Source organism: Neofelis nebulosa, chromosome 9 (assembly GCF_028018385.1).
Source record: "Neofelis nebulosa isolate mNeoNeb1 chromosome 9, mNeoNeb1.pri, whole genome shotgun sequence".
Lineage (NCBI taxonomy): Eukaryota > Metazoa > Chordata > Mammalia > Carnivora > Felidae > Neofelis > Neofelis nebulosa.
The window spans coordinates 88,870,562-88,884,939 of NC_080790.1; the positions used below are offsets into that span (position 1 = coordinate 88,870,562).

A 14,378-nucleotide genomic window follows, 5' to 3' on the forward strand; every position below is an offset into this window, starting at 1 on the left:
ATTAGTTTCAGGTGTATAATACAGTAATTCAGTAATTCCATATATTATTCAGTGCTTATTAAGATAAATATATTCTTAATTCCTGTTACCTATTTCACCCATTCCCCCCCATTCATCTCCCCTCTGGTAATGGACTATCTGTTCTCTATAGTTGAGTCTGTGTTTTTGGTTTGTTTCTTTGTTTGTTTTTAAAATTTTATTTCTTATTTTTTAAAATTTACATGGTGCAACAATGATTTCAGGAGTAGATTCCTTAGTGCCCCTTACCCATTTAGCCCATCCCCCCCCCCACAGCCCCTCCCATAACCCTCAGTTTGTTCTCCATATTTATGAGTCTCTTCTGTTTTGTCCCCCTACCTGTTTTTATATTATTTTTGTTTCCCTTCCCTTATGTTCATCTGTTTTGTCTCTTAAAGTCCTCAAATGAGTGAAGTCATATGATTTTTGTCTTTCTCTGACTAATTTCACTTAGCATAATACCCTCCAGTTCCATCCATGTAGTTGCAAATGGCAAGATTTCATTCTTTCTGATTGCCGAGTAATACTCCATTGTGTGTGTGTGTGTGTGTGTGTGTGTGTGTGTGTGTGTGTGTACATATACATATATATATCACCTCTTCCTTATCCATTCATCCATCGATGGACATTTGGGCTCTTTCCATACTTTGGCTATTGTTGATAGTGCTGCTATAAACATGGGGGTGCATGTGTCCCTTAGAAACAGCACACCTGTATCCCGTGGATAAATGCCTAGTAGTGCAATTGCTGGGTCGTAGGGTAGTTCTATTTTTAGTTTTTTGAGGAACCTCCATACTGTTTTCCAGAGTGGCTGCACCAGCTTGCATTCCCATTTCTTTGTTTTGTTTCTTAAATTCCACATATGCGTGAAATCCTCTGGTGTTTGCCCTTTTCTGGCTTAGTTTGTTTAGCATTATACTCTCCAGATCCATCCATGTTGTTGCAAATGGCAGAGTTTTCTTCTTTTTTATGGCTGAATAATATTCTGCAGTGTATATGTGTGTGTGTATACATACACATACACTACATCTTCTTTATCCTTTGATCTATCATTGGACACTTGGGTTCCTTCCATAATTTTGCTGTTGTAAATAATGCTGTAGTATATATAGGAGTGCATATATCCCTTCAAATTCATGTCTTTATATTCTTGGTAAATACCCAGTAGTGTGAATACTGGAACATATGGTAATTGTATTTTTAATTTTTTGAGGGACCTCCATTCTGTCTTCCACAGTGACTGCACAAATTTGCATTCCTGCCAACATTGTGTGAAGGTTTCTTTTTCTCCACATCCTTGCCAACACTTAACTGTTTCTTGTGTTTTTGATTTTAGCCATTCTGACAGGTGGGGTGATATCTCGTTGTGGCTTTGATTTATATTTCCCTGATGATGATTGATGTTGAGCATCTTTTCATGTGTCTTTTGGCCTTAACCATATTTTTGAAATTACTTGTTTCTGCTTCCTCACCAGGTGTGAATTCTTCCAAGGGAAAGACTCTTTTATCCAAAACATAGCAGCATTCCTGATGTAGAGGTGGTTCCCAAGTGATTGAATTGAACTAGTAAAACTAATTATACTTTGGTCTAGTTCATTTCTCAGACTGATTGTGTCATATTTTATAGCTAGGTATTGGTCTAAGTTTCAGAAAGTCTATCTTTTTAATCCTGTCGAATGAATTGGACTTAATTATGTAAGGAAATGCTTATTTATTCATGATTTTATTTTAGCTGTATGAGAGTAACCTTAACTGTAAGGCTCAGAGGAGCTTTATTTACTTCTTTGGAATTGGAACTATAAGTAGGTTGTTTCATGCTCATTGGGCAAGAATTAAATTGCTCATACTTTTAAAGTTACAGCAAAGAGATCCTGATACGTGTTCAGTTATTACAGTGCTATGTGAGACTGTGCTGTGTTCAGTTATTACAGTGCTGTGTGAGACTTAGCAAAAATACTGTTTGGAAGGGAACAAAATTTCGAATTTGCACAAAGATTTTGTATGCTAATTTTATATAATCATGGCCTATTTTGATATTCTGTACAGTCTTTTCTTACCTTAAATGGGTTTCAGGCACCCAGCATTGTACTCTGTGGCAGTGTAGTGGAGAGCATTACTCTATGTTTTGAAAAGCTGGGTTCTAGTAGTAACTCTGCCACTAATTAATGCTCTTGACCCAAGCAGTTCTTTTCTGTTTGCTTGGCTTCTCATTTGTAAAGTGAGAATTGTTGAAACCAGTTATTAGCACATTTTCTAGTTGTTTGAATTTTAAAAATTATGATTATAGTATAATTGCATGTTCAAAACTACAGTCCAGATACCAGTAGAGACTACTAAATTTTTCCAGGTAATTCTATCAGTTTCTTATTTTTGGATGTGCAGCATCTGGGCTAATAAACACGGTAGATAGTTGGATAGGGAAAATTTTATTTAACTTGAAAGTTTGAGATATTTTTGATCTCAGTATATATAGCTTTGGGAAATATCTATTGGAAAACACTTTTAGAAGAAGAAAGCAGACATGCTGGATCTGTGACCTCACTTATAACTGGTCAGATACCTGGGCCTATATACAAATATTTGATACTGTTTTTAAAAAAGTGGTCTCTTGGGGTGCCTGGGTGGCTCAGTCAGTTGAGTGTCCAACTTGGACTTAGGTCATGATCTCATAGTTCATGAGTTCAAGCCCCGCATCGGGCTCTGTGTTGACGGTGTGGAGCCCGGAGCCTGCTTCAGATTCTTTGTCTCCCTCTCTCTCTGCCCCTCCTTGGCTTGTGTGCGGTCTCTCTCACTCAAAAATAAATAAACGTTAAAAAAAAAAAAAAAAAAAAGTGACCTGTTGACTGATACCACTGTAGTTTCTTTGGAAAAGGAAATAGTTTCTTGATAAGTACCTGTTTTGAAAGGGACATTTTGTAGCTTGGGGTTGTGGAGGGTGTCATTTAGTTGTCTATAAACAGCGGTTTGATAACCAGCTATATAGCTATTATTAGAAAGCAGTGTGTCTGGTGTTTTGTCTAGGCAGCAGGGTGGTATTATGAAAACATTTTTGGAATAAAATCTGGTTTGAATTCAGCTGCTGTTTTCTGCGTCTTTTTTCTCCCCCTCATTTTAAGAAGTGAGTTAATATTGCTTATTTGTATAAGGATTGAGAACTTAAGTACAGTGCCTGGTCTATATTATTATATGTATATAATATATTCTGAGAAGATATCAGTTGTTTTCCCTTTCCTAGTGGATCATTAGAGCATCAGCCTTGAAGGAGTTGTATTGTTTTGTTACATCAGATGTGCGTAAGCGGAAAGCTAGTGGTGGGAGGTAATTTGGAACATTGAGTAGCCCAGATGGACTGGAGAGGAAAGCATTGTGGAAAGGAGGCGGTGGAAGGATGGTTGGGACAGTACTTCTGAGGACCAAGAATATCAGAGAAGTGTAATTTATAGGTACTTGTATTTTTGAACAAGGAAGTGTCTTGGCTAGAACTCAACTTTAGAAAGATTAATTTAGGTAAGTGTGGAAAGGAAATGGAGATGAGGCCATCTAGGAGGTTATCAGTTGTTTAGGTGATAGCTAACTCTAACCTCGAATGCATTAGGTAATGGTACTAAGGAATGAAAGAATGGGAACAAATAAGTTTTAACAAATTAAGGATCATTTTCTTAAATCAGTACCTGGTACTCAGATCTTACTGGAATATAAAAACTCTAAAAAAGCATCATCGAGTATTTACATTTAAAATATGTGTTTGCTCTAGCACTGTTTCTGGCATGATAAAATTGCTTACGGTTGTTTTCTTTCTTCCAACAGAAAGAAATGCAGGAGTTGAAACTAAATAGCAGTAACTCAGGGTCCCCTCATCGTTGGCCTACAGAGAATTATGGACCAGATTCAGTGCCTGATGGATATCAGGGATCACAGACTTTTCATGGGGCTCCATTAACAGGTTAGTTGGCAACTGGATAATTCCAGTTTTTAGTAAAATCACTGTACTTCCCCCTCCTTTACATAGATAACTTGTGAACTCACCTTGTCTATATACATTTGTTTATATACATGTTTATATATGTCTGCTTATATGTTTCTTAAGCTGTGTATGGTATTACTGAGATTTTTCATAACTCCAAGTAGAAACAAAACAAACTTTCTATGATCCTGTGTATATAAAGACTGAAAGAACCCCTCCATACATACCTCAGAGAAGCAGAGACTGAGATAGAACAATTTCTTATAATTGGGAAATGTTACCTGATGTTGTTGTGCATTAAGAGATGGCTAATTGAAACCTCTTCAGGAATTACTTTGATGATATACTTAGATGTATGACATTCATAGGAAATCTTGTTTATTTTGAAATACAGTGGTTGGTTATACAAAGGAAGGAGGTGGAGCTGGACCATATTGCAATTTGAAGTTGTGGTCTCTAGAACTGACCTCTTGAGCCGCTTTGTGTGTTTCAAATGTGGAGATAAAACTTTGCCTCACATGATTATGTGAGCGTTTGTATATGTGTGGATATTAGGCATTTACTTTAGAGTATTTAGTAAACAATGAACCAAGGGTGTTCCTGTGGGTTGTCTGTGTGCAAAAGTGCTTTGGGCATGTCATTTTATTTAATCATAGTAACCAGAATGGTAGCTACCATTATGAATCCTATTTTTATAGTTGAGGAAGTGTGTTTAGAAAGGTTAGGCAATTTATCCATTATTGTACAGCTAGTTATTGGTAGAGCCAGAGTTTAAACTTCAGTGGTCTCACTTTAAAGCCACTCGCCAGTATGATTATGTTGCCCACAGACCACCAGAAATGATAAAAATTTTTTTTTTTAAATGAGATAGATTCTGAAATGGTAATAGTACCCCCCCCCCCCCATTGTTTTTTAACCAGGGATGATTTAGAATAGTGTGTTCCAGTTTAGATGAGCACATTTATGTGATGGTCCATAGGGCCATATTGAAGGCAGCCTCACTGTCCTCATGTGACAGCGTCTTCTAAATGCAGGAAAAATAATAGGAAGGAAATCTTTGTAAAGTCACACTTACTAAATGTCACAAGTCATAGGTAAATACATGAGATGTCAAGAGTTCAAACACTGCTCACTTAAAAACCTTGTGCACTGTATAGAGCCTTGCATAGAGAAGATAAGTAAACTGGCTAGCCTTTTCTAGGGCTTTTTGAGTGCTGTGTGGAATTGGTCATTTAGCAGCTTTTGAGTCACAATTTCCATTTCTTCTATGTACAGACATAAAAGGTCTTCTGGTTGTTAAACATAACATTCACATTGTCTCATTTTATTCTTGCAATTACCCTATGAAATGTGTAGAAGCAGCACATCCTCATTTTACAATTGAGAAAAATGGAGACCCCAAACACCTCATTGACAAGGTCACAAAGCAGTTTTGTGGCCCTACAAGGTGGAGAGCTCAAGTCCCCCATTTGCTGTTCCTGTGTTTATAGATTTTGTTTTTCTTAATAACAGTAAAAATATACCAAGATAGTTCTTGTCTTTTTAAATAAGATAATTAAAAAACAGTGATTAATAAGCTTATAGGAAATGAAGTACTGAACTGTGTAAATAAACTAAAAACTAACTGTACCACAAAGAGTGCTATTAACATTTTGGAGCATTTCCTTCTGGTTCTTTCTCTTTGTTTACATAAAGAATTTTTAGTGATATTTTTATCATTATTGTCTTATATGTAGATGAGTAATCTGTTTTTTAAATATTAGAGTTCTTAGCATTTTTCTTAAATATTTTTTGAAAATACTGTTAATGAATACAAGGTATCCCATCATGTGGAAGTACTACAAATTTTATTTCTTTATTATTTCCAGTTTGCTGTTAGAAATAATGCTGTGAACACATTCTTAGGATTGTTAGGGTATTTAAAAAATACTTTTGTGTTGGGAAATTGCCTTCTGGAAAAGCTATGCCAGTTTATACTGTTATCACCAATATCTGATAGTGCCTACCTCATTGCATTCTTGCTTAGTGTTAATTATTACCAGTTTCTAAAAACCACCAATTTTTAAAACAAAAATGGTATCAGTTTTCATTTTTTTAATACTGGGCATGTTCAACACTTTATAATCTTTTGTATTTCCTGAATTATCTGTTTGGTGCTTTTTTTTTTACTAGATTATTTTTAGTAGGTTTATAAGACCTTTAATTATTTGTTCACTATTAAGAGTCACTAGTTACTGATAAAGTCACTAGTTAAATTTCAGACTTTATGATTCTTGGGTCATATCCATCAACTTGTTCTGTGTTCTGTTTCTTTTTTCTCCCCCAGAGTGTTTCCAAAATAACCATCTTTACCAGGCAGTCCATTAGTTTTCCAAATTCAAACGAGCTTCTTTAGCAATTTTTACTGTTCTAATCCCTATAAAGAGAAGATAAATAGACTGGCTAGTCTTTTTCAGGTCTTTTTCAGGGCTTTCTAGAATCAGTTGTTTAGCACCTCTTGGATCACGGTTTCCATTTCTTCCATGTCAAGGCATAAATGGCCTTTAGGTTTTGTTCTCTGATAAAACTTTCATAAAACAGATCAAACAAATGATTGTGGTGGCTTTGCCATGAACACGAATGTCTTCTAGGTGTTAGTTTCCTGATGAAACTCATACAAAACAGGTGGAGCAAATAGTTTGGACATGAGCATGAGTGTCAGTCATGATGTGCCTTTTTTTTTTTTTTTTTTTTAAGCAAAGGAACACATTTTGTGTTACTTATGAGATTCTTTCCATGAATTTATCAGGTGATTTTTGAGTGGAACATTTTCAGCTTCAGTTTATAAAATGCAGCCTTGTCATTCTGCATATTTTTAAGTCTCACTTTAAAAATGTGGCCCTGGGGCCATCAGATGTATATTTTAGTTCCTTAAATCCTTCCTGTGACTAGTGTGTTCCCAATATTTCTGATGTTGAACGTAGACTGTGCTTTCATATCATACCAATCTTCCTTAGAAAACGGATCAAACAGTTTCTTCTTGGCTCCTTTTTTGGTGCTTGTTGTGAGGGGCTTGTTCTTGTTGACCACTGTGGTTCTGCTCTCTTATTCCTCATGTGTCATATTTAGGGGTTTTTCCTAGTTTGTCATTTGGTATTCTTTATGGTATATTTTGATGTATAGAAATTTTTAAAAATCTATAGTTAAATCTTTCTTTGATTTCTATTGCTTTTGTAATTTATAGTTCTTGCCTAGGTAGTCTTAACTATAGTATAGACTTTTTTAACTGTTTTCTTTCTTTTCTTTTCTTTTTTTTTTTTTTTTTTTTTTTAGTTGCAACTACTGGCCCTTCAGTATATTATAGTCAGTCACCAGCATATAATTCCCAGTATCTTCTCAGACCAGCAGCTAATGTTACTCCCACAAAGGTAACAAAGGAATAATTTATACATTTATAAATATCTCCTTTTTAATTGTTCAGGCTTCCTTCAAAGAAATTCAAGAAGTAGTTCAGCATTAAAACTTCTATGTCCCATAAGATACAGATATTTTAAATTTCTCTCCAGATACAGAGTTTATGCTTCCTACTCATCTTATTTTTATGTTACAATGAGTGTGAACATTTACAATATTTTCAAAAGGGGGTGGTGGTGGTGGTGGTGGTGGTAGTGGTAGTGGTAGTGGTGATGGTGGTGGTGGTGGTGATGATGGGTCCTTCATCATTTTGTTTTGGCGGAAATAGGACTAGAATGGCCTTGCTGAACCACTATGTGGTAAGTACTTCAGGCCTAAAGTGGCTATGTAGGTGTCAATTAACACCCAGTATTACAACCATAGTTGAATTATAAAGCTTTGAAGACAGATGGCTTGGGTGCATTTAGACCTTGGCTTTCTGCTCGCTTGTGACCTTGGGCAAGTTTTTAAATCTCTCTATGCATTAGTTGCCTCATATGTAAAATGAGGATAATAATCCCTTAATTCATAGGGTTTTTGAGGATATTAAAATGAGATACTATATTAAGTGCTTAGAACAGTGCCCAGTTGGCACATTAGTAAATACTTGATAAATGTTAGTCTCCATCATCATCATCATTATTGTTAACATCATTTTACACATTATTTAGGAATGAAGAAATTTATTCTGTGCATTTATTGTAGAATTGGATTTTTAAGATTCTGTCATTAGTTAAGACAGTTTTTATTAAAGAAAGGAGTATAACTGTAAGTATCTTTGTAAGTAATGTTGTCTTCTCTTGATGATGTGCTACATACCCTAATGATATTTTTACCTTATAATGCTCATATCTGTAGTTTGTGAGAATTGGTTTGCATCTAGTTATCTGTAATTTTGTAGACAACCTACAAAAAATTTTAACTTTTTTTTTCTTTTAGGGTCCAGTTTATGGCATGAATAGGCTTCCACCTCAACAACACATATATGCCTATTCCCAACAGATGCACACACCACCAGTCCAAAGCTCATCTGCTTGTATGTTCTCTCAAGAGATGTATGGTCCTCCGTTGCGTTTTGAGTCTCCTGCAACAGGAATTCTATCACCCAGGGGTGATGATTACTTTAATTACAATGTTCAACAAACAAGCACAAATCCACCTTTGCCAGAACCAGGTTATTTCACAAAACCCCCAGTTGCAGCTCATGCTTCAAGATCTGCAGAATCTAAGGTGATAGAATTTGGAAAAACTAATTTTGTTCAGCCTGTGCCAGGTGAAGGAATAAGACCATCTTTGACAGCACCCGCACATACAACACAGCCAACTCCTTTTAAATTTAACTCAAATTTCAAGTCAAATGATGGTGACTTTACCTTTTCTTCACCCCAGGTTGTGACACAGCCCCCTTCTACAGCTTACAATAATAATGAAAGTCTTTTAGGTCTCCTAACTTCAGATAAACCTTTGCAAGGAGACAGCTACAGTGGACCAAAAGCTAGTCAAACCATTGGACCTCGAAATACGTTCAATTTCGGAAGTAAAAATGTGCCTGGAATTTCATTTACTGAAAACATGGGTCCAAATCAGCAAAAGAATTCTGGTTTTCGTCGAAGTGATGACATGTTTACTTTCCACGGTCCAGGGAAATCAGTATTTGGAACACCTGTGCCAGAGCTGGCCAACAAGAGTCATGAAACAGATGGAGGAAGTGCCCATGGTGATGATGATGATGATGGCCCTCACTTTGAGCCTGTGGTACCTCTTCCTGATAAGATTGAAGTAAAAACTGGTGAGGAAGATGAAGAAGAATTCTTTTGCAACCGTGCAAAATTATTTCGTTTTGATGCAGAATCCAAAGAATGGAAGGAACGTGGAATTGGCAATGTAAAAATCCTAAGACATAAAACATCTGGTAAAATTCGCCTTCTAATGAGACGAGAGCAAGTACTGAAAATCTGTGCAAATCATTACATCAGTCCAGATATGAAACTGACGCCAAATGCTGGCTCTGACAGATCTTTTGTGTGGCATGCTCTTGATTATGCAGATGAATTGCCCAAGCCAGAACAACTTGCTATTAGATTCAAAACTCCTGAGGAAGCAGCACTTTTTAAGTGCAAATTTGAAGAGGCCCAGAGCATTTTAAAAGCCTTAGGAGCAAATGTAGCCTCAACCACAAATCAAACTCTGAGAATTACAAAAGAACCCACAAGTCATGATAACAAAGATATTTGCAAATCTGATGCTGGAAACATGAATTTTGAATTTCAAATGTCAAAGAAAGAAGGGTCTTGGTGGCATTGTAATATCTGCTCATTAAAGAATGCTGCGACTGCTAAGAAATGTGTGTCATGCCAGAATCTAAACCCAAACAGGAAAGATTTCCTTGGTCCGCCATTAGTTGAAACTGTTTCTGCTCTTACAACTGGCCCAGAAAATACTCCAGATAGATTTACACCGATGACTCCAAAGAAAGAAGGTCACTGGGATTGTAGCATTTGCTTAGTAAGAAATGAACCTACTATATCTAGGTGCATTGCATGTCAGAATGCAAAGTCTGCCAACAAAAGTGGATCTTCATTTGTTCAGCAAGCTTCCTTTAAATTTGGCCAAGGAGATCTTTCAAAGTCTGTTAACAGTGATTTCAGGTCTGCTTTTTCTACGAAGGAAGGACAGTGGGATTGCAGTGTGTGCTTTGTACAAAATGAAGGAAGTTCTACAAAGTGTACTGCTTGTCAGAATCCAAGAAAACAGAGTTTACCTACGTCTTCTGTTCCAGCATCTGCTTCTTTTAAGTTTGGAACTTCAGAGACAAGTAAAACCTCGAAGAGTGGATTTGAGGACATGTTTGCTAAGAAGGAAGGACAGTGGGATTGCAGTTTCTGCTTAGTACGAAATGAAGCAAATGCTACAGTATGTGTTGCTTGTCAGAATCCGGGTAAACTGAGTCAACCCACCTCTGCTGTTCCAGCACCTGCCTCTTTTAAGTTTAGTACTTCAGAGACCAGCAAAGCTCCGAAGAGTGGATTTGAAGGAATCTTCACCAAGAAGGAAGGACAGTGGGATTGTAGTGTTTGCTCTGTGCAAAATGAGAGTTCTTCCTTGAAATGTGTGGCTTGTAATTCCTCTAAACCAACTCATAAACATATTGCAGAAGCTTCTTCAGCCTTCACACTGGGCTCAAAGACTAAGTTAAATGATTCTTCTGGAAGTCAGGTTGGAACAGGATTTAAAAGTAATTTTTCAGAAAAAGCTTTTAAATTTGGTACTACAGAACAAGGATTTAAATTTGGGCATGTAGATCAAGAAAGTACACCTTCATTTACATTTCAGGGTTCTTCTAATACAGATCCTAAGTCAACAAAAGAAGGATTTAGTTTTTCTGTCCCTGTGTCTGCTGATGGGTTTAAATTTGGCATTCAGGAGCCTGGAAATCAAGAGAAGAAGAATGAAAAGCCCCTTGAAAATGACACTGGTGTTCAGGCTCAGGATATCAGTAATCAGAAGAATGGTAATGGTGTGATTTTTGGTCAAACTGGTAGCACATTTACCTTTGCAGATCTTGCAAAATCAACTTCAGGAGAAGGATTTCAGTTTGGCAAAAAAGATCCTAATTTCAAGGGATTTTCAGGTGCGGGAGAAAAATTATTCTCATCACAAAGCAGTAAAATGGCTGATAAAGCTGACACTTCTGCTGACCTTGAGAAAGATGATGATGCCTATAGAACCGAGGACAGTGATGACATCCATTTTGAACCAGTGGTTCAGATGCCTGAAAAAGTGGAACTTGTAACAGGAGAAGAAGATGAAAAAGTTCTTTATTCACAGCGGGTAAAATTATTTAGATTTGATGCTGAGATAAGTCAGTGGAAAGAAAGGGGTCTGGGGAACCTAAAAATTCTCAAGAATGAAGTCAATGGCAAGCTGCGAATGCTAATGCGAAGAGAGCAGGTACTGAAAGTATGTGCCAACCATTGGATAACAACTACAATGAACCTGAAGCCTCTCTCTGGGTCTGATAGAGCATGGATGTGGTTAGCGAGCGATTTTTCTGATGGTGATGCCAAACTAGAGCAGCTGGCAGCAAAATTTAAAACACCAGAGCTGGCTGAAGAATTCAAGCAGAAATTTGAGGAATGCCAGCGACTTCTATTAGATATACCACTTCAAACTCCTCATAAACTTGTAGACACTGGCAGAGCTGCCAAGTTAATCCAGAGAGCAGAAGAAATGAAGAGTGGATTAAAAGATTTCAAAACTTTTTTGACAAATGATCAAACAAAAGTCACTGATGGAGAGAATGAGAGCTCTGAGGGTGGTGCTGCCACTGCCTCTGATACAACTAACAAGCCAAACCCCGAAAACACGGGGCCCACACTGGAGTGGGACAACTATGATTTAAGGGAAGATGCTTTGGATGATAGTGTGAGTAGTAGTTCAGTACATGCTTCTCCATTGGCAAGTAGCCCTGTGAGGAAAAATCTCTTCCGCTTTGGTGAGTCAACAACAGGATTTAACTTCAGTTTTAAATCTGCTTTGAGTCCATCTAAATCTCCTGCCAAGTTGAATCAGAGTGGAACCTCCGTTGGCACTGATGAAGAATCTGATGTTACTCAAGAAGAAGAGAGAGATGGACAGTACTTTGAACCTGTCGTACCTTTACCTGATCTAGTGGAAGTGTCCAGTGGTGAGGAAAATGAACAAGTTGTTTTTAGTCACAGAGCAAAACTCTATAGGTATGATAAAGATGTTGGTCAGTGGAAAGAAAGAGGCATTGGTGATATAAAGATTTTACAGAATTATGATAATAAGCAAGTTCGCATAGTGATGAGAAGGGACCAGGTATTAAAACTTTGTGCCAATCACAGAATAACTCCAGACATGACTTTGCAAAATATGAAAGGGACAGAACGAGTGTGGGTGTGGACTGCCTGTGATTTTGCAGATGGAGAAAGAAAAGTAGAACATTTAGCTGTCCGTTTTAAACTACAGGATGTTGCAGATTCATTTAAGAAAATATTTGATGAAGCAAAAATAGCCCAAGAAAAAGATTCTTTGATAACCCCTCATGTTTCTCGTTCAGCCACTCCCAGAGAGTCGCCATGTGGCAAAATTGCTGTAGCTGTATTAGAAGAGACCACAAGAGAGAGGACAGATTTAATTCAGGGTGATGACACAGCAGATGCAACTTCAGAAGTTGGAGAAGCATCTAGCACATCTGAAACAACAACAAAAGCAGTAGTTTCTCCTCCAAAGTTTGTATTTGGTTCGGAGTCTGTTAAAAGTATTTTTAGTAGCGAAAAATCAAAACCATTTGCATTTGGCAACAGTTCAGCCACTGGGTCTTTGTTTGGATTTAGTTTTAATGCACCTTTGAAAAATAACAGTAGTGATGCCAGTTCAGTAGTCCAGAGTGAATCTGAAAGAAAAGTGGAACCTAATTGCGAAGAGACGAAGAATTCAGATAGCAAACAGTCTTCAGATGGCAAAGTCAAAAATCTCTTTGCTGCTTTTCCAAAAGAAGAGTCCTCAACTAATTACACATTTAAAACACCAGAAAAGGGTAAGCGCTTAGTCTTTGGTATAAACAGAATTTTTTCCATTAATTTGTAAATATTTTGCTTGATGCATATACTTTTTGGTAGGATACTAACGTCTTAGTAAAAGTTGGGTTATAATAGCTTTGTGAATAGTGAAAAAATATTGGTGTAGATTTTTTTTCTCCTTAAATCTGTTTCCCTGTGTTTAAACAGCAATAGAAAGTGTGTGTGTGTGTGTGTGTGTGTGTGTGTGTGTGTGTGTGTGTGTGTGTAAGTTATTTAGGAGATCTGAGTAACTGGAAGATACTTATATCATGCTTAGTGCAGAGAACAAGAACCTAATACAGTACCAAAGTTTAGTGACTCATGTACTTGAATCATGAGTATTACCTCGAGTCTGATTTTTTTAAGTGTACATTCTTCAACATATTATTCTCTTGTCACTCAAAAAACATGGTACTGAGATGTTTATAAGTTATGTAAGGAAGCCTTGCTGCTAGTACTAAAAGAGTAAAGAAATTACCAGGATAAATAAATATGTAACAGCCAAATTGGTATAAATTGAGGTATTCTGGCTTTTTATATTTTAAAATCACATTGACTTTGATTCTCAAAATGTTCAAAAATGAAATACTCTTTATTTTCTAGGATTTAATTTTAGCCTTTTTAAATCTAATCCAATGGCTTTTTGGACCAGCATCCCTTCCTCACAGCCTGAGAACAAAGGTATAGAGCTAGCATTCTCGGTATGAGATGACATCAGTTGTTTTTTTTGTTTTTTGTTTTTTTAAGCAGCTGGTAGTCCTTAGCATAGTAACTGGCTGTATGAAATTAAGTATTTAACACACAGTGTGCATGTTAAAGAATGTGTGTTTAAACAAATACTTTTTGACTAGGGGTGTGTAACACCCTTTAATGCTGTTTTTTGTTTTTTGTTTTTTGTTTTTTAATGTACTTGGATGTCATGTTTTCTCACTATTGCAAAGCATTATTTTGAGGTAGATCCATACGGTCTTTACCTTTCACTGCTTTGTACTTCGTTATTCTGTCATTTTCAGCTGTGCTTAATGAAGACCTGTGTTTTCTCTAACATTTATCTTTAGCCAGTAAGTAATGTTTCCAGTATCCAGACATGTGATGGCAGCATGTATACACATGGAACAGAGTTTCCTTTTAAGGCTATCCTTTTAGACAGGGTTTAGAAAAATATCATATTTGAAAGACTTCATTTTTAACAGCCACCATTAAATGCTAGTATGTTATAAAAGTGTTGGTATTAGAGTGGAATAATAGGAAGTGGGGGATCTGTTGAAGACCTTCAAGAGCAAGGTTAGGGAATTGAAAACCCATTATTAGTATCTAATAACATATCTTGAGTAACCCAAATATGTTCAATGGTAAAGTGACAGTCCTTGATTTTGGGG

General features: G+C 36.7%; 1 protein-coding gene across 4 annotated transcripts in view; it reads left to right on the forward strand.

The window, feature by feature from the left end:
* Positions 1–14,378, forward strand: part of LOC131485295 (E3 SUMO-protein ligase RanBP2) — an 83,701-nt gene that overhangs the window by 48,788 nt on the left and 20,535 nt on the right. For 2 of the 4 annotated variants that reach the window (XM_058684606.1, XM_058684604.1), the window contains exons 18-21: positions 3,826–3,961; positions 7,295–7,389; positions 8,354–12,977; positions 13,603–13,680. In XM_058684606.1, the coding sequence (XP_058540589.1) occupies positions 3,826–3,961; positions 7,295–7,389; positions 8,354–12,977; positions 13,603–13,680 (4,933 nt within the window). Of the gene's footprint in view, positions 1–3,825; positions 3,962–7,294; positions 7,390–8,353; positions 12,978–13,602; positions 13,681–14,378 lie in introns of those variants that run through there. The other 2 variants (XM_058684605.1, XM_058684607.1) reach the window with 2 other exon arrangements.